The sequence below is a fragment of the Rhinolophus sinicus genome, linkage group LG01 (genome assembly GCF_036562045.2).
Source record: "Rhinolophus sinicus isolate RSC01 linkage group LG01, ASM3656204v1, whole genome shotgun sequence".
Classification (NCBI taxonomy): Eukaryota; Metazoa; Chordata; class Mammalia; order Chiroptera; family Rhinolophidae; genus Rhinolophus; species Rhinolophus sinicus.
In genome coordinates, this window is record NC_133751.1 from 18,834,628 (window position 1) to 18,859,198 (window position 24,571).

A 24,571-nucleotide genomic window follows, 5' to 3' on the forward strand; every position below is an offset into this window, starting at 1 on the left:
TAATGTGGGATTGAAAAAAAATATTGATTTCATTTACCTGGTTTAAACTAATAGGCAGAAAATTGAAGAAAATAAAATCTCACTGTGTCAACACACACACGCGCGCACACACACACACACACAGTTTAACATGAAAGATCGGAAAGGTTTAGTGTTTGACACAAAAGTAGCCACTAGATGTTTAGTGTATGAAAATTTAATGTCACTCTATAATGTTGTGATTAATACAGCAAAAATATGATTTCTGTGCATGCATGTACGTGCACCTGTGTGTGTGTGTGTGTGTGTGTTTATAAAAAAGGTATATGGTCTTATTTTTACACAATGAGATCAACAAATTTCTATAATGTGTTGTTAGGAAACCTAGGCACAACAAATCATAATGTACCTTTATCATACCATGTAAAAATTTACAAAGAACATCCATAGCATGCTGAATTGTCAAAGACCTTTACATTGTGAGAATCAAAACATTCTACCAAAAGAGAAAATCTAACAATAAGCATACCTTTATGTCCTAAAACATATTAATGCATACATAGAGCAGAAAAACAAATGTTAATATTTGAAAAAACTAGTGAAAACTGGAGATTTCAAAAATAGCACAGAAATACTCAATTGGTTTAGAAAAAGAAAACAAAATTTATATAATGCAATACAATACACGGTGTTCACTATCTTTACTAACCACATAACAAAACACATTTTGTAACACCAGAATTTTGTTTCATATAATGAAGGAACATTTGATAAAGGTTCTCCCCTAGATATAAGGGCCCCTTTTAGTAATGCCAGTGCTTGAAAATAACCTCACCTAAACTGCTTTAAAAAAATTCCTATGAGACTTGCAATGACTTCCCATGGCTTTAAAAATAACATGCTAAGTCCTCTCCAAGGTCTACAAGGTCCCTCTTGATTTGGCCCTGGCTATTTCTCTTTCCTGGCTTCGTTTAATCCTGCCCTCTGGACATGACATTTCAGGCAGGATGGCCTCCTTATAGACCTCTGCCCTGGCCAACCTTCCCCAGATTTTGTGTAATCACTCTCTCACTCATTCAGGTCTCTGCTCAAATGTCACCTCATCACAGAATATTGCCCTTACCACTCTTTTCAAAATTGCTCCCCAATCCTACCTCTAGTCATAGTCCATCTTCTTGCTCTGCTTTATTTTTCATATATATATATATATATATATATATATATATATATATATATATATATGATAAATAACCTGCCCGTCATAAGGGATGAAGTAACTACAAAACCACTTCATAAGATGAAGTAATAGATGAGGCACATCACTAAACTATAGTTTTCATCAAGAAATAGAGAACACAGGACAAACACCTGAGGGATTAAGTGACAACCACTAGTGAAGGAACGTAGTTAAAGACATTGGATATATGACAAATGGCCCCAGCAACAGATGTGGAGCTAAAACAATGTTACCCTGGACAGAAGATCACATGCCATGAGCCCCAAATATAAAGCTCTTGCAGTGTGTCCCTGTGTCACAACAATACCGACTCATAGGAATGAAAACCTCTGGCAAAACATTCCAATTTGACACAGCTTTACAGAGCACACTCATTTTCCTGTGACATGAGAAACACCCATTGAAAAGTCTCTGTTACCAAACTGCACAGGCTTGTCCTATCACCTAAGGAGATCTCCTTTCTTATTGTCACCTGAGCCAGTAACAACAGCCTGTGTCAAACACTGGCTGCTGCCTTTTGATCTGAAGGGTGGGGAAAGAGGCAGGGGCAATTAAGCCTGCTTCTAAACTGCGATTTCCATTTTCTCAAGAGTCTGCTTATGTCTAGACTTAAAATTCTAAAATATACTACGATAGAATTAAAAAGAAAATCTTGGTAGGTGGAATGAAGGTTTATTCTCATACAACAGAATTAGGTTTTACAGAACTAATTATCTAACATTAGTTCCCAGAAAAGTTTGTGGAATTTCTTTCTGGAAACACCAGAAAGAAGAAAACAATCAATTTGCTTAGATTGCTTTAGTTAATTTAGATTGTACATGGTGATAATTTACAGATTTTGGAAATAGTTAACCTATATAATTTTATTTGAGTATAAACAAACTTACTAGATAAGAACCCATTCATTTATCTCAGGTGATACATAAGATTCAAAGGTCTATGCAGAATGGGACATGGGTTCTCAGATGTGCAACAACATGGAGAGATGGGACGCGTATCTGTATATTTATATCATGAGATGGGAAGCTGGCAAGTATTAGTATAACTGATATTTACTATAGAGTTTCTAAGAAATGTAAAATATTTCTACCAAAAATAATAAAATGAAGCTCATAGTTATATTGGGCATTAAAGAATGAATTTAAAAAAAAAAAAAAAAAAAAAAAAGACTGGGAAGAGTAACATATACTCCGGTATGACCATGACAAAGTGCAATGCATGTTTGGCGCAGTGAGTGAACGGGTTTTGATGTGTTATTTAGGGGAACATCATGAGACCAGGGAGGAAAGAAAGGCTAGGGTATTAAGACACATGAAGCACACACAGACAGTCACACACACATGCAAAATCACATAATACACACATATACGTATTATAGATACACTTAGTTTTGTCAACCATTTACCAACTGGATTATTTGAATCATAGTTTATATCATTTGATTAGAGAAATGGAAATATTTCCATTGCCTTTATGCACCCTAATGGCTAATCTTTCACTCAGTGCAAAATATGAGAGTCCTGTTTTAGATCTCACTACCATGCACAATAATGATTTTTAAAAAGAGCAGTGGCAAAATCAAAGCAGCACATTATAAGTTCAAAATGTTAATCAGACCTTGATAGGTAGAAAGAAGAGGAACCCATGAGATAGTGACAGCAAGAAAAAGCAAGAACATTATCTCCTGGTCCACACAGAATGTAAGAGAGATGAGAACCAGCGTGGTTCTAGTCTCCGAAACCATTTTATTTCTGATCGCGGCAGTCCGTGGTGTTCCCCTTTACCCTGCAGGATGTATTATTGAAGAAGGCATTAGGACGTCCCCAATGAATGAATCCTGAGCCATGTACTGTATAAAGGAAAAGCTAATACTCTTCCTTAAACTTTATATACAATGCAAAAAATAATGTTCATAATAATAAAATTTGATAATCAAAAATGACATAATGTTTAATAGAGTGAAAGGTGTTGGGCATGATTTCATGCATATTAGAGGTGTAATAGTTAAATAGGTCTTCTAAAATTTCCTATCAGTTAAATTCACTATCAAAGTAGCCACAATGGTCAGCCCAGTTCTTCTTCAGTGGAATTAAGAATTTATCATCTATACTCTAGCAAAAATCGTATTTACCCTGAATTTTAGCAGTGTCCAGAAGAGTGTCTGTTTGAGCAATGAGATGGGCTCTACTTTTTTTTTAAGTTTCTGGGAACTATGAATATTTTCATCATCCTTGAATTAAATTCCTATAAAACACTCATGAAATATTCATGTTTCTTTTCTCACTGCTCACATAACATCTTTCCTGTATAAATTAATTCCATTTCCTTACCCCATTTATTTCTCTAATACAAAAAAATACAGATGCACATAAAAGCTCATTAATTTTATTGAAAATTTAAAAATATATATAAAACTTTTCTTTATTGTTGTAGCAGAGACCAGTCTGAGTGCAGAATTATATATGAATTTGTGTCCTCCTCTTGATGTAATGCGTGGAAGCTTCTAGTAGACAAGTCATTTTATTTAAGATTTATTTCAGTCAATTTTTCTCTTAGCTTAGTTCCCTGTATACTCTGATCTACACAGTTTAAATTCATTAAGATTTCAATTATATATAAATTTCTAATGTAGCTCTGGTTCTTTTTATGGGCACAATGAAAACCATTCAAGATATTCTTGTTTTGAGTTTCAGCATATAGAACTCTTTCCACTACATGCAAATTAGAACAAATGTCCTTTCACTGAAAACGTGGGATTAGTGCGTATTACTTTTCTCCCCTTTCTTTGATATTCACACGTTTATTACACTAGTATTTAACATAGATTATTTTTATAGTCAATTTCTCTTTTTACCATGTGAAATACAGCCATTTTTCTTCAGGCACATTTATGCTGGAAAATGTGTAATTATAAAAAAATCTCCATAGAAAAATTTTAAAAGGCAGTGAAACTCATGTTTTTTAAATTTATAGTAGTTTAGAACTAACTCGAAACAATGATTGTTTTTAACTGTTTCTAAAATAGTGGAATATAATAATATGATAGAAATCAAGTTTCACCCAGGCAGCTATAAATAACATGGATTAAAAGAAACACTGGAATAAAAACCTTATAGTGTAATTTAAAATGATGCTACAGTAACTTTTAGCTCTTAGGAAACTACAGGGAAACTACAGATCTGCCTATGACACAACCATTTATACTATAATAGAAAAGTGCTATGCCTCATTGGTTACTTAAAAATGAAAGAAACAAAACATTCCTTTAGACTCATTTCATCAAAAGTTGTAGCTGAAGAACCTTGTTGAGAACTGATATATCTTAGCATTTTTTACGTAGGTTCATGTCACTGAGTCCACATGAATCGATTACTCATTGTTTTTTTTTTAAATACCTGCTAATATATTGTAAAACAAAAGAAATTTTATAGTATTATGAGTTTTTAGGACACAGAAAAATACCCACAAAGATAAGGGGAAAAGAAAAACAAGAAATTCCTTTTTATAGTTAAAAAGAACCAAAGTGTGTGTAGTTGGGGGAGGGGAGGGAAGACACAAAGACCTCAAAGTATAATCATATCATGTATCTGCAGGGACATCTTCTGACGTGCATTTCCAAAAACAAACAAACAAACAAATAAATACAACAAAGCTTTTAAGTAACATAAAAACATATCAATGATTTATTCCATTATTTTGAATGGCACCATAGAAAATTCCCCACAAAGCTAGGAAAGTCACAATTTAGGTAACATTATTACATGGCACAATGTCTTTGAACAAATATCTATGTGGGCTTACTTTAACTTTGGTTAAATTATGATGCTCATTCTTATTGTTTTCACTCTGTATTTTAAATAATCACTTGCCTTCTTTTTAAGTACTGAAAAAAGCAAAAAAAAAAATTATACTCAACAATCATAAAAGAACCATTTATAGGCAATGGCTTTAATAAAATGTTTTCACTGACAATTATTTACTTTTTTTTGAGTTTTATTATTCAGATTAAAAGAAGACCAATTCTGTGTATTTTCATTACAAAAACTAATTAACAATTTAATAGAAAGATATCTACCTGATTATATACTTTGTTTATAGACAGAACTTGGTACATGTGCAATATGTTCTTCACATACCAATGAAGATTTCAAGAATTGTTGAATAAACTGAAATCTATTGTATAATTAGTGGGTTTTTGAATAATAAAATTTTGAAGTGAATATAAAATAGTATATTCCCCAGTAAATATTTTGTTGTATTGAATTCTATTTGGATTATAACAGATTATCTTACACAATGTAAAAATATCCACAAATAGGCAGAGATGCCACATTGAATAATTTCAACTGGCACCACTCGCATCATTATCTATGTAAACAGCTGTTCTTGTAGTTGAATATTATACACTATATGCAACCTTACACTGTCTACATGCAATGATCTTTGTTATTCTGTGTGTTACTAGGAAAAACTGCCAGGTTTTGAAGCTTCAATTTATATTTTAAATGTTCACTAAGTAGGCACATGAAACTAGCCAGTTTCTGAGATAAATGTAAATTTTTTTCCTCACAAACCATACAACACACCAGGGAATATAGCTCATCATAGGTACTGATCATTACTCAGTAAGAAACATTGATACACTCATTTTTCTAAAATTGTAATTGCCAATATGGCAGTTATTCATATATTAACAAATTAATTAAATTTAATATGGTCTGTGTTTTAAAAATAAAAGCCAAAGTATAAAAAAATATAATATTACATTGAAAATAATAAATGACTGTATTCAAAGATGAGATGCCAAGGAGAGGTAAAATGATTAGACCTTCAGAACTAAGGAAAGTCTCAGGAATTTGAAATATAAGAAGATGGGAACTAAAAACTGGATGATCATTACACATTTGAATATTTGTACTCTCATGTCCTCTTCTCAGATTTAAGGAAAAAAGTATTCTTCTCTCTCATTTCTACACAAGGTGAAAGAAAGGTCTTTTATCTAGATAAATTGGATGAAAGAAGTTTTAGACTCTGAGATTCTAACATGAGGACATGTGGAGTCGATATGCTGGATAAAAAAATGTGGAAATTATTTGACACCATCTGACACAAGCTGTTTTCCCACTCAGCCCTGGTAGCCAGGTATGTTGACAGTAACTGAACAGCCTCGAAAAGATAGCTACAAAGAGTTGAGATTTCATGGACCTTTGTTGATGGGGACGTCAGAAACCCATCTGTTCACAAGGCTTCAAAAGCCCTGCCTTTGCAAATTGAGACTTAGGGTGCTTTCGTCTCGCTTTTGAATATACACATCCAGACAAGAATTACCAAACACTTGAAAGTTTCCAATGTGAATGATAGAGAATGAAACAAATAACCACAAAAAGTAAGTGTAGGAAAAGAAAAAACCAATTATGGAGCAAAAACAACTTTGAAAACAGGTCATCACTACAAGTATCAGAGATAAGAGACTATATTATATGCACGAAATTAGGAATGGTCAGAGAATGAAAGATTTAGAAATTTAAAAAATAATCGATGAACTGACAAATGTAATACAAATGTTGAAAGAAAAATTTAGAATAGAGCAAAACAGAAAAATAGAGAAAACGAGAGAGAAAACACAGGGACACTGGGAAAGCAATTGAGAAAGGCCAACATTAGATTAAGAAATTAGAGTATGAAACAGTGGGGGATATTACAAAATAATCCATACACAAAAGTATCTTATTTCTAAAGGGTTTAATGTCCAGTTTTAAAAGCTAAACATTCTCTGATACAAATACCGTCTTTCCCCCAAAATAAGACCTAGTCGGACAATCAGCTCTAATGCATCTTCTGGAGAAAAAAAATAAGACCAGGTCTTATATTAATATTTTCTCCAAAAGATGCATTAGAGCTGATTGTCCGGCTAGGTCTTATTTTTGGGGAAACAGAGTAATGTAAAATAACCCTTTGTAGGCCATATCCAAGCCTGCTGCTCTAAAAACATGTTTGTGTCAGGGGTGGGGGCGAGGGGTGGATGGGAGAGTATCATGAAAAACTAAATCATGGAAGAAACTAGGTCCTGAAACAGTGGTGTTGGTAGGAAATCCCGTACATATAATAAATAAAGTGATGTGCAACCCTCACTGTAAATATAAAAGATAGCAAGCTTGCAGTTTTGGAGTTCAAGCCAGGGAGATTTTTGATTCTAAGAGGACTGCTGATGCCACTGAGTTTAGGGAACAACTTTAGGGACAATGGAGAGGACTACAAAGTGGCAATTCTTTAATTGCAGCAAAATGCTTGTCACTATTTGATCTAGTAATCTTCATTCTCTTCCAATTTAGCTGCGATTCACAATTAGTTTGCTGACTTATCAGGTACTGGCATATATTTTATGAATCCAAATCTGTACTTCAAAAAATCTTGGTTAAAAATAAAAAAAAGCTCATTGAATGCTACTTCTTCACAAAACTGAAAATAACTTTATCCACCATATACACTGATTTTTACTTCAGATTTTAATTAAAATTAAAATTTTACTAAAATGAAAACCAGGATAAAAACTTTGTAATTGTATGCAGTAATAAAGCATGTACATAACTTTAATTACAGTGTTTATAAACTAAATATTATAATGTTAAACTTACCATTGATTGATTAAAATAGACATATTGCAATTGAATCTTACAAAACCACATTTAAGGTTTAGGGGAGGTATGTAATGAAAGGACATTAAAAATCAAACCGTATAGCTATTTCCAAATGTAGTCAGTTTTTATATTCTTCGATAAGTGAAAATCTTAAACAGTAAAAATTGCCAATGAAAGTTTCATTTAGAAAATGCTATTATTTTCAAACAAAAACTCTTTCTTTACTTTCAGAAACAAAGAGAAATTCTACTATATCCTTAAAGCAGAGCATATAGTAATTTTAATTGAGATTAAGAGGACTTATCACTACGTGTGATTTGAAATAAATAAATTATGCTATTTGAGAGAAGTATTTTATACTCTGTTAAAAGAATTTGATATTTCAAAATATGAATTTTTAATTTTTTATTTCAAAGACAAAAAAATGAGTAGCTGTTTTGCAAGATGGTTTTCTCTTCATTTGTGCCCAATGAGGTGTCTAGAACATGCTTACAAAGTGTTAAATGATATGGTAATGAATGTGTCATGTAACCCATCCAACCAAAGCCCTGCTACACCTGGGATACATGGTTTTCATTCATAATTATGTCAGAATGACTCACATTATATAGTCAAATAGTTTAAGTTGCTTATGTCTGATTTACTCACAATTCTCCATAGTTTGAAAATTAGTTTGTGTTGTATCAGTGGTTGGGATAATCAGTAAGGCCTTTAGCTGAACCTTAAAGAATAATAGGGCCAGGCCTAAACGGCACCCTAAACCTAAGACCAGGTGCAGTGTGAGCAGGTGAAATTCACAGGGAATTAATTAATGAGTTATTTAGAATCAGAATCTACTAACAAGAGAAATGCTATGCTGAAATTTCCTAGCTAAATGACATTGCAATCAAGCAAATGCTGATATTTATTTCTAAGTGGTGATATCAGCAATTAGAAGTATGTACATGAATAGTATACAATAAATTATAGATATTTATAAATAAGGAAAAGTAACTGAACATCAACTAAACTCATGTAAATTACAATAAATAAATAAAGTTACTTTTTGGGCAAGAAATAGTAGTAGCTGAAATGTTTATGACCATATGCACCTGTCTTTTCATAGATGAACCTAACTCTATCTTCTAACTAATGTCTTAAAGGCAATGAGTATAATTATGTTTATAAAAATCTCTTAAGCTTTAAGGTGAATGATTAGCACAAACTATAAAACAAAGGCAAAAAACAAGCATTTATTCACTGTTCAGAAATATACATGTGCTTTAAAATATGTCTTTAAATTTTCAGTAATAGGGTCATCTACATAGCCAGAAAAATAAGTATTCTAAGTACATTTACAAATTACACAAGCCATTTCAAAAATGTTTTTAAGTGCATATATGCCCTCACAGAAAAGGCAAACTCTGAAACATCAAAAGCAAAGTGGATGAGGACACCTGAAGCTAGAAGAGTGGCCGTGTAATTGTTTTTCCATCAATTATTCCAATCCTGTTGTAAAAATTACTGCTACTCAGACAACAGAGTGCTTCTGCACAGATCTTTGATACAAAAGATGGGGTTTGGATTTCCTCACTGGGGAAAGATGATGCTGGGACTTCTGCAAGGAGCTAGGAATCTCAAAGTTTTTAGAAGGAAGTACGTGTAAGCTAGAAACACACACACACACACACACACACACACACACACACACAGAAGACCACTGGCATCTAAACCTTTTCTGGCTTGAACCCCACACTTGCATGTTCATGGGACAGGTACTGAGATGTCAGTCCCACAGGAAACACAGGTGGCAGGGACAGCCCAGAGAGAACTATGGAACCAGAAAAATGAGTGGTATTTGATTCCTTTACTCTTCACAAAAGAATATGTAATTCATGCCACCTCCCCACTCTCAACTCCCTAGGATAGGTTCCAGCTGTCATGACAGTCAAAGAAAATGTAAGTGCTAAATTGAATTTTATACATTTTAAGTTGTGCAGGAGTCAACTGAATGTATTTGTACTTGAAAATGATCATAAATCTACAGTGTCCCTCAAAGATGTTATATAACTGATAGGAAGAATCAAAAAGAAGGGGTAAAAGCAGTAATTGGATTTTAAAAAATCAAGTTTGTAAGACAGTGAGTTGAGATCAAGCAATGGTTTGGTTATATGAGTATAACTCGATTTAAGGTACACATTAACATATCTATAAACAAAGATCAAACCATGAAAACAGGGGAGGAAAAGCAATTATTGGAGTTATGAGGTATGACAAATAAATTCACAAACTTATTGAAACAATGTTGCTAAGCTATTTTTTTTTATATCAGAGGGATTATTCATTATGAATTTGCACCAACTGGACAAACAGTTAACCAAGTTTACTATTTGGAAGTGCTGAAAAGGCTGCGTGAACAAGTTAGACGACCTGAAATATTCACCAACAATTCATGGCTCTTGCATCACGATAATGCACCAGCTCACACAGCGCTGTCTGTGAGGGAGTTTTCAGACAGTAAACAAACAACTGTATTGGAACACCCTCCCTACTCACTTGATCTGGCCCCCAGTGACTGCTTTCTTCACCCAAAGATAAAGGAAATATTGAAAGGAAGACATTTTGATGACATTCAGGACATCAAGGGTAATACAATGATATCTCTGATGACCATTCCAGAAAAAGAGTTCCAAAATTGCTTTGAAGGGTGGACTAGGCACTGGCATTGGTGCATAGCTTCCCAAGGGGAGTATTTCGAAGGTGACCATAGTGATATTCAGCAATGTGGTATGTAGCACTTTTTCTAGGATGAGTTAGCGAACTTAATTGTCAGAACTCATATTTTTCTCATGTAATCTTAAGAAAGTTCCAGCCACTGAACTTTGAGTACTTTGGTCTCATTGGCAAGCTTTAACCTATCCCAGTCATAGGGCATTCAGTATCTCATTCATGGAATTTCTATAATGTTTCGGCTTCATATTACTTTCCTTCATGCTTGTGCTTGAGTACCCACTTTATTCTGCATGAATCAAAATATTCATTTTCTCTTTCTGTCTCTTACCTTCCACCCTCTCTTTGGCTCTTTCTGTTTAAAAATAAATGTTATTCCTTCATCTAGGATAATGATTTATTTTTCTAGAGTCCTAAAACTCACATTCTTTTTGGGTACTATCTTCATAAATGTTCCCTCCTGAATTAAATCGCATGTGCACAAATAACATTTACTATAAAAAAATCTCTAAATATTAAAGGAATGATAAGAGCTGACCTGTTTGGGGACATTATCTGAAGCCTGTGCTAAATAAACTAATGATTGATTGATTGATGATATTATATTTCTAATGTTTCTATCTAAAAGTTGTAGTTACTCTCAGTAAAAACACAACAAGCACAGGCTAACACAGGTGAGACTGGAATGACTTTACCTGTGTTGTGTCCACTGACCACTAGGGTAATTCTTCGCAGGGAGGCTCACGCCTCTTATGGAACACTTCTACCAAGGTCAAGACAGCGCCAAGCAGACAAGGCACACGACAGAGCAATACTTGTCTCACTATCTGATGCTACACTTTTAGGTCACTCAATGCAGTACTACATCCTAAACAACAGAGTCCAACTCTGGTAATTTATTATTATTTCCTACGTTAGTGTCTTCTTATCATGGGGGGGAAAATCACATTTTTACATGATGAAATTCTACATATATGAAAGGAAGTGCTGTAACTTGTTCTCAGAGGTTATCATGCTAAGGAAAATGAGTCAGACAGAAAAAGTTGAACCATATGATTTCACTCATATGGGATATAAAAGTAAAAGCAAAAATGAACAAGTCCAGCAAACAAAGAAACCAAATCTCCTAGACACAGACAACATTTTGGTGGTTACGACAAGGTTAGGGGGAAGGGGAGGTGATACAAGAGGGAAAAAGGGGATCAACTATAGGTGATTGAAAGAGAACTGACTGGGTGGTGAACACACAGTGCAATATATGAATGATGCATTATAGAAATGTACACTTGAAGACAATATATAATTTTATTTACCAATGTCTCCCCAATAAATGTAATTAAAAAAAGATTTAGCTAGTTCTATTACTCAAAAAGCTATGATTAGTAGTAAAAATTTGAGTTTCAAAGCACAATTTTGAATTAATTTTAGTACTCAGATGACTGTTTATTGATGGTATGATGAATACATATAAAAGACATCTGCATTTTACAGTATGGCTTTCCAAACTACTAATGGAAGAAATATTATTACTAAATTAAACACACACACACACACACACACACACACACACACACACACTTCAGAATATTCCACCATGAAACTTACAATGTAAGCAACTGTTTTACCACATGAAAATTTTAAATACTTTTTTTTCTCCCTTCTAGAATTGAACTTTGGTGAGTTTGCAAAACTTGTCCAGCTTTATTTAAGATGCAAACTTTTCAACTCTTTATTTAAGTTCTTCTCAAGAAGAACAGGGCAGTGGAAATGTGTTCCCAACCATATTAAAAGAAAAACAAGCCCATGTTGAAGGAAAATAAAAAGCTAACCACACAGGTATATATTTAAGATAAGCTTGAATGAATCAACACGCTTTGGAATCATGGACTCACTTTGCACTCCATGGGAGCGTATGATTTTCCAGGTCTCTGACGCCACTTCTTTGACATCCACTTGATAGTGATGGATGGGCACACCGCCATGGGAATCCGGCTTGCTGAAAGATATCTTGGCTGTGGTCTGTGACAGTTCTATGATCTTCACTCCATAGGGGCTGGATGGCACATCTACAAAAGAACAAAAAGAAAGGAAATATAACCCAGGTCATGTAGATGGCCATTATGAAGACTTATGGTATTCTGAGAATTAGAAATAAAGGAACATGGCTGCCTATACAATGAACATATTTGAGTCACCAAGCTTGCATAAACCACTGAATGATCTCGATAAATTACAAGACAAGACAGTATACACTAGTCAGGCTTTACTACCATAGCAAATAAATAGTAAAACATTTGATATCAAATTTCCTTTGTTGAGGGGATGATTTTCCTTCTGCCCTTTCTATACAATATAAGCATTTTGATTACATTCAAGGAAAACAAGCTTGTGAGAGAGAGGAATGAGATAGAATGCCAGTATAATTAAAACAATAAGAAACAAAGTTTTTACTGAATCATTAGCAGAGATAATTATCTCTTGTGAAAATGTGATATTTGTTTCCTTTTTGTTCATTAAAATTGTATTAATAATTTTGGGACACATGTTTAGAGAAAATGTCATTATGAACTAAATGAAACTGCAAACTATTTGTTTTAATTTTATTTATGTATTATTTAATGTTAATTAGTTGAGATATTTAAGTTTTAATCCCTTAAGAAACAACTATAGTCATTCTTATGTGTGTTTTTGTGTCAATCAATTGCTGACATTATTTCAAGCTCAATAAGGTATCTTGAATGGAAACTTATTTGCGTTTCTAGTATACAAACTTTATTTAAAAGTGATCTGAAATGCCAAAGAAGCAAAAGGAGAAAATAAGAGATTAAAAAAAGTCTCCATGAGGACATTAATGAAACTTCTACTCCAGAAACCTGATGAATTAGAAGCACATTAAACATTAAAGTATCTCTCTCAAGCTCTGTCTGTTTCTCAATCTCTCTTTGTTTTCAGTATCACATTGGAAATATCATGACGTTTGGAAATTTACATAGGATTCAGAAATCAGTAGAAGGCTGAAACTTGGAAGGACAGAAATGGAAGAGTTAGGCAAGATCATTAGAGAAAAGATGTGTCATTAGAGACCAAGGCTAAGATCACCTACATCCTCATGCTCCCAATTTCTATGTACAGATGTGAAAGTTGCACAGTAAAGAAGACTGATAGGAAAATAAAAATGATTCATTTAAAATATGGTGTTGGAGGAGATCTCTATGGATACCCTAGACTGCCAGAAAGATAAGCAAGTGGGTCCAAGAGCAAATTAAGCCTGAAACATCATTGGAGACAAAAATGACAAACCGAAGCTGTCCTACTTGGGGCATATCATGAGAAGGCAGGGTTCTTTGCAAAAGACAAGAATGCTGCGGTGAGGGGAAAGAAGGCATCAAGGAAAGAAGAAGCCTAAATATGAGATGGATTGACTCCATAAGAGAAGCATAGGCAGGAGTCCACAGGAGCCGAACGGGGCTACTGAGGACAGGACAATGTGGACGTCCCTCATTGGTACAGTTGCCAGGAGTCAGAGATGACTCAACAGCCCATAAAACACATTATATTATATATACAAATAAATATGCTATTTTATCTCTGGAATTAACTTGACACACACACACACACACACACACACACACACACAAATAAATTTGACTGAAAGTAATGCAGTAAAATAAATTTCCTTTCAGACACAATCAAACATTCATATAAAAGTTCAACGACCGTCAAAGGTGACATAGTTGCTAGAGTTAAAAGAGAGCACCGAAATCACATAAAAATATGCCTATATAAATGGTACTCGGCAAGGGCCAGAAGGCCAGGTTTATGGCCTTTGGATGTGAATGTTGTAAAGAAATGCAGCAGCGTATATTTTGGCTCTAATTAGTAACAGTAAATTATTTGCAGACCGCATGAAGTGCATGATGCTATAATACAGAGGTTGGGAAATAAACGTGTAGAACACGGATGCATTCCAAAGCCCTCTTGCTATTAAAACATTACCTGGACATACCAATTTCAGATTTTCAAAATCATCTATTTAAGCTGTCATACATAAACATTGTGATTTTCATGTTTCTTTAATCCCTAGGTTATAACTGTGGTTTATTTTAATCTAAAGTTTGCAGAAGAAAGCACGTGCACACACACACACACTGATTGTTTGTAATAAAACTGCCAATTCTTTACCCCTGAGTACCGCTCAATGCTGAGTGACTCTCTGACATCAGCTATGTCTAAGTTGTACTTCACAGCAATGATGATTTTCAGTTGGATGATACATTTCAAAATGAAAGGTGCTAAGCAATGGGGGGGGGGTGAGGAGAAAGTGTGATTCCTCTTGGGTTCCCTCCTTCGACCCTGGGGCATGTACATGTCCTTGGTGTTTATCTGTCTGCAGAGGTGCACGCCGCTGGCTAAGCTGGGCATCCTGACCTGGTACACCTCCAGAAAATAAGAATATGCTCAGTCCTCAGGAAATATATGATGCATTTATTTCAGCAATTAAAGATATACAAAAATATGGAACACGTCCAAGTGACTAGTGTCTGGAATATGTAAAACTATCGTATCGAATTCTTCTCTTCACTCTCTCAACTGCTTTATCATTATATCCATCCTTGATTCTAACTTTCATATACATCATAATTATTCACAAAGCTATTTTCATCTTTCCCATATTATCATTCTTGGATCCATCTCTCCTTCCTGTTCCCACTGTTAACTCCCAAGCCCAGACCCTGTCTGCCTCTGCCTGCAATGCCATTTGTGGCTCTAGGTTTCCTTGTCTATTGGACATCCCATCAAATTTCAATCCATATGATGTGTAAATGCAAAATCAATTTTCTAAAGCACCACTCTAATCACGTCACTTCCCTGAGTGGGGTATTCAGCAGCTTCCTCTTCTTTACAACATCAAACTTAGACTTTTCACTCTGGCTTTCAAGATCCTGAATTATCTAACCTCACTGGATGTATACAAACAGATCATATTGTAAAAGACTATGAAACACAACCCAATGTTTCACACGGGGCTTGTTATTAAATTTCATACACAATGCTCCTATCATTGTTAGCATACATTTCTAAACCTCTTCCTAGCCCCTTCCATCTCAATAATTAATGAATGCCACCCACCACTGAATGAATAAATAGAACCATTGTGAAAACACGTTCTCTTCATTGACTTTTTCTTTTCACCTCCACTAGTACCAGTATAGAGTTGGATGAACAGCCTGGACCTGTACCATCAGAATATAAGGCTCCAACGTCTAATCTTGCTCCTTTTGTCAACTGCAACATTGCATGAGTCCCTTTATCTTTTCAGCTATCGACATTTTTCTCTCTAAAGTGGAGATTAGAGTAATATCTACCTCTAGGGTTTCTCTGAGTATCAAGAATTACAGAACACTTAAAACAGACCCGGAAATGCAGTAAGCGCTTAGTAAATGTTAGTTATTACAGTTTTTGCTAACCTCCCTGATACCACCCTCCTTCAATTACATAATTTTGTATCCATTGGCATATATCAATATTTTAGTCAAATAGTAGGTAATAGATAATAATATTGAGGTTCAGCTTAGAAATGTATATACATCATAGGAATACTGTCTGGAGTTGCATGACCCTGTACAAATTAAATTAATTGGCTATCAATTTCTTTACAAGCTAAATGGTGACAATAATACCGACATTAAAGTTGCTGTTGTGAGGTTAAGTTGATGGATATAAAGCACTGGGCATTCACAAATATTTTTCTCACTTATTCTTCCTTTAAACAGGCTGTCAGTGTATAAATAACGTTGACAAACATTTTTGGCATTTACACATATGCCTGAAGTTATAAGCTGATCAAAGTATTTATGTGAAAACATAAAAAAGTCTGCTTTGATGATTGTTTTAGCTTGTAAGAGGTAGAGCAACAATGGAAGAGGTTCCTCTTCTGACTTTAATTCTGATAAAATAAAAGTCTATAATTAAAGAGAAATTAAGTCAAGTGGAAATACAGGAAGCCCTATAAAAATGGAAAAGTGTAATAATTAGATATACACATAGATGTCTGGAAACAGATTCAAAATAGTACATCAAACACTATATTCCTCTGTCTATAAAAAAAAAAAAAAATATCCCAAAGTGAAGATACACGCTATAAAGCAAAATTCTGAAAATATATGCCCAGAGATAGGTAGGAGGCTACAAAAGGAAGGGCGCTAATCAATATAACGGGGCAAGGAGGTCTTGGGTCGATACATTTCTGAATAACATTTCCAAAATGAAGATGAATCATGGAATCACAAAACAGCATTTCCTTAGGCATCACAATACACTGGGAGCACAATGTGTTCAAGACAACAGCAACCAACTAAAAGTTGTGTACGGGTCTGTGTGCGTGAGTGTGTTTTAGCTCTCCACACTCTCTACCTCAAATGCATCCTCAGTTCCCAGCAAATAAATAGACCTCAATATCAAAAGTGAAAATAGACTCGATCAAGCAAGTTCACTCAGATTGTACCCTGTCATTGGATGGACCTATCCTGGAAGTCTGCCCTCCTCTTTTCCAAAGCTACGTAAGTAACCCCTCTATCTTTAAATGGCATTTCTTTTACTTTTTCCTTCTCCAGACGTGGCATCATCAACTAGCTCTTCTCTTCCTTTTTCTTCCCTTTCAGATTTTTAGTCTTATTTTGTCTTTCTTATTATCATAAACTCTAACAAGCTCTCAAATGACAAATTTCCTTCAGTCCTACTCTCTTCACAGGCAACAAACTTTGCTTTTGTTTAACTGTCCCACTGTTTGTACAGATCATTCCTAATTTCTACCCCAATGACCTCTTTACTTCTGCGAATTTGGTTTCCTGAAATGCTGGGAAGCTGGCAACTAAGGTGTGGTTCAGAATCACTGACGCAGATGAGGACGCTGTATTGTTAAACTAAGATTAAACCTACCTTTAATGGAAGTATTGATACTTAAGTGAGTATTCTTTCAGAATGTTGTTTTCAACCCTATCCTGGACATTTTCTATTTTCACTCCACATCAATTTCTGTCATCTTAGCAATTCCCCTTTATCGTAAGGAGTTAAGTGCTAAAATATTCATTTTCCAGACTCACTGGCTACTATGGTTGTAAGTGCCACAGAGGCACTTAGGATGTGATACACATGAAAGCAGTTTAGAATGCTGAGGAAATGTGAATACCATTCCTACTTTTCTGAGAAAGTGCAAGTGGACAAGACCTGCAGATGTGAATGATGGCAGCAGCTCCACAGCACAGTCACATAGGTTTTGCTACTAGGTGGCTACGATGTTAATAGAGAGGAAGCTTGGCAGCAGGTATCCCTGACCTCGAGTCAGCAGCTGCAGTTTTGACCTTGGACATCACTGTGGTATTTTGGGACCTTGAAGTCAGAAGACTAGTGGCTGTCTCTTGACTTCCCTTTTCTCTGCCTTTACAATGCTTTTATAACGACCCAACACTCTATATTAAATTACTTGCGACTTGTTTTCTTCATTAGTCTCCATTGGTAAATGTCTTAAGTATTAAGACTTGTCACATAAAGGATTGAACTTCCTAGATTTGGCAAGACCCTAATACAGAGTGTCATTATCAACTTCACGCATCTCAGGGACGATGCTGAGATGGGTTCCATCTACTTTTGCTTTGAGTGGCCACCTTATTTGCTATAAGATATTATATATATTTTTCCTGTGTTAATTGTGAGCGTAATCTAACAATCTAACATTATAGCCAATCTGCAACATATCTCAAACTCTATATATTCATTCTCATTTCATTACCCATCTTGTTTTTTCCAATTGCCAAATTCAAATAATTATTCTATTGACTTTGCACAACATTTGATCACATATGTTTAATACGCTATCCTCAATTATTTTAAATTTTATTGGTTCAAATAATTTAAAGTCTATCAATTAAATTACCCAGTACTCTGTCCTTGATTATATTTTACCTTTATTATTCTCCATTGAAGTACTCATTTATTTCTGAGGTATCAATGGGAATTATTTCCTCAAACATACTCACATCTTGACTGTTATTGCAAGTCATGGATTACCACATCCCCTTATTAACTGGACATATCAACTATGATTCATAAGCAAATCATATAAAACACACTGATACTTTATATATCCAATAATTCCTCTAAATCTACTATGAGCCAAACAATTTTCTATGTTCTAAAGTAAACATGAGTCAACAATCACTCCTCTTATGGAAGTTATATTCTAATTATATAAAAGTAATTATAATACATAAATTATTTATTATAAATAATGTGGTCAAAAATAATTCAGGGAAGAAAGACAGTTTAGGTGGAATTGGGAGGAGATTGGGAGTGTTGCAACTGTAAATTGGGAGGGCGAGAATATCTCTGACCAACAAAGTAGTATTTGACCCAGAACTTAAAGGAGAGAAAAAAAAAAAGACTCATATGAAAATGCTAGGGAGAGAAAATAGTCGGTACAAAGTTGAGCTGTGCTGTGGGTGTTTAAAGAAGGGGGGCAATCTGTGGAGAGCAGCATGACCAAGGTAGGGGAAAAGAGACGGAGTTCAGTGAAAGCCAGTGGGTGCAGGGTGGGGGGGAACCCTGTGAAGCCTGACAGGCCTTTATAATCAGTATGGCTTCATCTCTGAACCAAACAGTAGGCCACTAGAATGCTGTGGGCAGAAGATTATTATGCTTTAATTGTTGTTTTAAGAATAAGAAGTCCTTTTCATTTTTTATTTAAATTACATGCTAGGGGGGCTTAAGCCAAAGCAGAAAGACCAGTTTAGGAATTTATGCAACAATCCATATTAAAATCAAACCAAAACAAAACAAAAACAGAAACAACTGGAATATAGATCTTCATTTAATGAGGACAATGATGCTCTGGAAATAGCTTTCTGGTAGAGTCAACAGGACTTGTTAAGGAGTTGAGTCTGAGTAAACCAGTAGATTCAAGTATGACCGAGTTACTTGACCTGAACAACTGGAAAGAGACAGGTGCCACTTACTGATATAGGAAAGAATGCCAAAAGAAGATATGTAAAGGTGACTATAGGAGATAATATTCGATACCTAGACCTCGGAACATTTGTATTGCTTACAGAACATCTAAATAGAGAGAGAAGTAAGCAGTAGGATATAAAGCATAGCATTCAGGAAAAAAAGATCAAAGCTGAAGATATATTTTGAAGTTCTTAGAGTATAGGTGGTACTTAAATCCATAAGAATTTAAAAGAATACCAGGGGTGTGAGTGTATATAAAACAAACAAAAAAAGAGATTCAAAAACTGAGGCACAATGGTTTTTAAAAAGTCAGAGAGATGTGGAGCAACTAGCAAAAGCAACCAAGAAGTAGGTTCAATGAGGTAAGAGGAAAACAAGACAAACACAGTGACTTGCTGGGTAATTTAGGGGCTATGGAGATGATTCAAGGGAAATAAGTAATCAGCTGTGTAATATTCTGTTGCTAAATCAACAATTATGAGCTTTGAGAATTGAACACTGGATTAAGCATGAGAAGTTCAATTGTAGATGCCTCGACGATAACAGGTTTTACAAAGCAGTGGCGGTAACTGCAATAGTTAGTGACAGAATGAGAAGAAAGAAATTAGATACAGTAAATATAGTCAGTTCTTTTGCGAAGAATATTTACTAAAGGTGGTAAGGGGGTAGAGAAATGATGCAATAACCAGAAGAATTTATAAGGTCAAGATGATTTTTTAAAATTATTTTACAATGTAGCAAGAAACAAAAAATAAAACAAACAAAAAAACACAAAACTTTTAAAAACGTAACTTTTACATTGATACTCACTCATGCCAAAAGACATGCAACCTATTTACATGGATTGGAGTGTTATAATTTCTATGGATCGATGAGAGTATCTATATATTTTCAAAAAATAATATTTGACCAAGGACTTAAAGTAGAAAAAAAATCATATGAAAATACTAGGGAAAGAAAAGAGTGAATACAAAGATGAGATATGCTTTGAGTGTTTAAAGAGGGGGATGGGGTAATCTGTGGAGAGAGCCCCGTTCTGAAACAGTGGAGGTTGTTTCAGAATATTGAGCTTACATTTATATATTTTGGGCTGTTTAGAGAAACATGAAAATTGGCTAAGTTGAAATCAATCTCTACAATGTTACCAAGGTAGCTAGCTGTTCATGACAAACTGATCATGTTTCTTTATAACTGAAAACTCCACACTTCCCTTGCTGTATACATGATATAACAGAATGTAGAAATGATGAAATGTTTTTAAGGAGATCTATAATTTGAATTTTCACTACGTTTCTAGTCATATCACCACCACTAATCGCTTCAGCACAATATTGCCCTCCAGCCCTGCAAAAAATGCCTGACTTCTTTATCACCCACTTTTTTTTCACAGCATGGCACTTTTGTACAGTTACACTGATTCTTTCCAACTCTCCTTTTCGTCTTCACTGGACCTGTTTCTACCATTTTTTCAGACTCAACTCAAAAATTGATACCTGTTTGAAACTTTCCCCAAGAACTCCAATCGGAATTCCATTGTGTGTCCCCAGACATTTGATTCACACTTCTATTGCAACCCTTTTCTTTTGTAGTCTTACTTGTAAAGATCAGGTGCCATATATTATTCCTCTTCAGATTTCCAAGATCTAGAACACTGCCTGGCACCTACTAGAAACTTATTATGTTTCTATAGAATGCATGATAACAGATTATTAGGAATTGATGAAATAATGGATTCCCTAAAAATAATATGTAGCTTTCTAATTTCTTTTTTTTTTTTTCTCCCAGAGGAGCACAGGAATTAGAGAATTAAGGCGATGCCATAGTTTTCGAAGACACACAAAAGTTTGTCTCATAGTTTCTGAAAAAGGAAGCAGACATAAACTTTTCCAAACTAGATAATAAAATGAATCATGTAAAAGAAAGCTGGCTTTATATTCAGTTGAAGAAAGTGCATTTCCAAACGCACTGAGTTTAACCTGCTTTCAAATTTAATGGAACAAAGGTCTGGATAAAATGCAGTCTGGATACAAGACAAGTAGATGGAGTAAAATTCCATGTCTACAGACTTCTGTTCAATTGACCCAGCTTAACCTGCGAGCAGGTCTGTATTCTCAAAACTGACTTGTATAGGCTTATCCATGACTTAGGTGAAAATACAGATGACTGCTTCGTGATATTTGTGAATTAAATCAATCTTGGAAAGAGAGCTAAAACATTAGAGTTGACAGGGTCTTAGTAGGTTAAAAAGATGAGCCAAAACTGACAAGATGAGATTAAATGGGCTAAATACAGAGTCCTGAACCGAGGTTAAAAAAAAAAGAAAAGAAAAAAAATCAATGGCGATGCACATAGCGCAGGAGACCTCACCAGCAGTTTTTATGAAAAACATGTAAGACAAGAAACCAGAAGAAAAAAAAAAAAGTGGCAAAATTAATTGGGATTTTGTACTCTTTAATTGATATATTGTATCCAACGTAAGTGAGGTCATTATCACATCACCCACTTTTACTATTCATTGGTCTACAATGTCTAGATCCATGCATCAGCAAACTGACTTCTTTCCAAAAGCAAAGTGACCCAGATGAACTATAAATTGGCCATAGTAGCTAACATTGTTGAGTACATGCCACGTGCTGGTACTCTGAATGCACTTCCTAACTTTGTCCTGACAGCAGTCTTACCTGGTGGATCTTGAACAGCTGCTATGGAGCGCTTAAATCCCAGTCAGACAGGCGGCCTCGGTGCGGGATGTGTGGCCTGCTGACAGCTTATAGCAGTCCCTCCCTTAACACTGACCAGGAGAAGGTGATTTCATCAGAAAAGTGTGCTAGCTAAAGCAGCAAAGGTTGGGATCACCATATTTAGGTGCAATATGAAGAGTTGACAGGTAAAAGTTGAATATAACAATAATGAAGTTAGGAAAGTTAATAAAATTATGAATGGCTTCATTTGGTGAAGTTTAAAAGTTAGAGTAAAAGTCTTTGAAGAAAGTCTTTCTAAAAATACACATGTAAACATACAGAATGCCTTGTCAAATCATGATCTACTGGAAGTAGAAAACTGTAAGGAAGGAATCATGATTGTCAGTTACTATGGAATTACGATGACTGCTCCATGACTCAGTTTAGCTAATCACTCCTGTCTTCTTACTAGAACTTTATCAAGCTGTTCTTTTGTGGCAGAGATGATGGCAAAAGAAGTACGAGGCCTGGAGGTGAAATATCCAGCTCGTGAGTATAAGTGGCGTCCGCGTGCCAATTTCCACATCCTGTTCTATTTGCGTTGTTACTAAATAATAGTGTATCTCCATTGTCAAGAACAATGTTACCATCATATTTATCAAGAGATTGAAAAGATGGCTAAATAAATTGCTCTCTTTTAGAATTAAAAATCACACCTGCATATTTCAAAACACTAGTTGTCTGTGAATAAATAATCATTTAATATGCAAATGTTCTTTGAAAGATTTGAAAATCACTTACAGGTTTACATATGAAATTATATAAGCACACACGAAACAGATACGGATGGATTTTATCAAGAATAATACCTATGTTCACAAGCAAGTTATGTTGTTTTTCTAAAGTTGCTCTATCTTATGCATACATGTCGACTGGCCTTAGTTTCTTTCTTTTCATTTTAAAATAATTTCATATTTATCAAAATTTGCAAGAATACTGTATACTGTGTTTCCCCGAAAATAAGACCTAGTCAGAGCATCAGCTCTAATGTGTCTTTTGGAGGAAAAAAAATAATATAAGACCCTATTTTACTATAAGACCAGGTCTATAATATAATATAATATAATATAATATAATATAATATAATATAATATAATATAATATAATATAATATAATATAATATATAATGTAATACCGGGTCTTATATTAATTTTTGTTCCAAAAGATACATTAGAGCTGATGTTCCAGCTAGATCTTATTTTGGGGCAAACACTATATAACTTTTTTCAGCTGATCCCTCAGAGTAAGTTGACATGATGCCAACTTTAGTGTGTGGTAACTAAAGTAAAACTTTCTCCTACACACGCTTTTTGAAACAAACTGGCATTTAATCCAAAGACTACAATCAAATTTTACCCATCATCTCAATAATATCCTGTATAACAAAAAACACCTGCATGGCATATATTTATTACTTTTCTTCACTGTCTTTTTCTCTGAAAAGTTTTCTTAACCATTCTTGATGTGCACAGCTTTGACACTTTGAAGGTTGGTTACTTTGTATATGGTGTCTCAATTGGATTTGTCTTATATTTCCTCATACATTCTGATTAAGCATTTTTGGCAGGAATATCACAGCAGTGATTTTGTGTTCTTCCTGTTGCCTCTTTCTTGCAGGACCTGAGTTTAATTTTCTCATGACCTATAATATTCACTTTGATCCTTTAATAAAAGTGGGATCGTCTAGGTTTGTCAACTGTACATATCCTATTTTTCTTTTTGTAATTAATTTGTAAATTGGGGGTAGGTACTTTAAGACTATTTCTATTTGTGTTTTTTTCTCATCTAACTTTTACACACCTGATTTAGCAACCACTGACGGATTAATTTATACTATGATGTTTGTTAAAGTTGGCTTATGGATGTTTTTAACATGTTCTTTTTAAAAAGAAATGTATCTCCTTTCTGGCATAATATATTGTTCCAGGCTTATCTTCTGTTTTATCTGTCCCAATTTTCGAATCAGCAATTATCATTAGGAGCCCTGGTTAACTTTAGTGAAGTATGATATTTAGAAACTCAAATCCGCCTGCCAGGTCTGCTCTTTGCTATTGGGGTGCTGCAGCTCCCAAGTCTTCTCAGTGGATAGGGATAGCTCAGAAATTGTATTCTAAGTAATATTCTCAGTAAAAGAAAGCTCCTTGTTAAACATCTGAACACACACACACACACACACACACACACACACACACACCTGCCTAGGACAAAACACCCCACTCTGGACCACGGAAGTTCCTGTTCACTCCATTCACTCTACTCA

The 24,571-nt window shown here is 34.6% G+C and overlaps 1 protein-coding gene across 1 annotated transcript in view; it reads right to left on the bottom strand.

Moving 5' to 3' along the window:
* The window catches only part of LOC141566969 (neural cell adhesion molecule 2), a 395,623-nt gene that overhangs the window by 12,570 nt on the left and 358,482 nt on the right, over positions 1–24,571 (bottom strand). Inside the window, exon 12 of the mRNA XM_074326523.1 lies at positions 12,435–12,629. Coding sequence (XP_074182624.1) covers positions 12,435–12,629 — 195 coding nt within the window. The remainder of the gene's footprint in view (positions 1–12,434; positions 12,630–24,571) is intronic.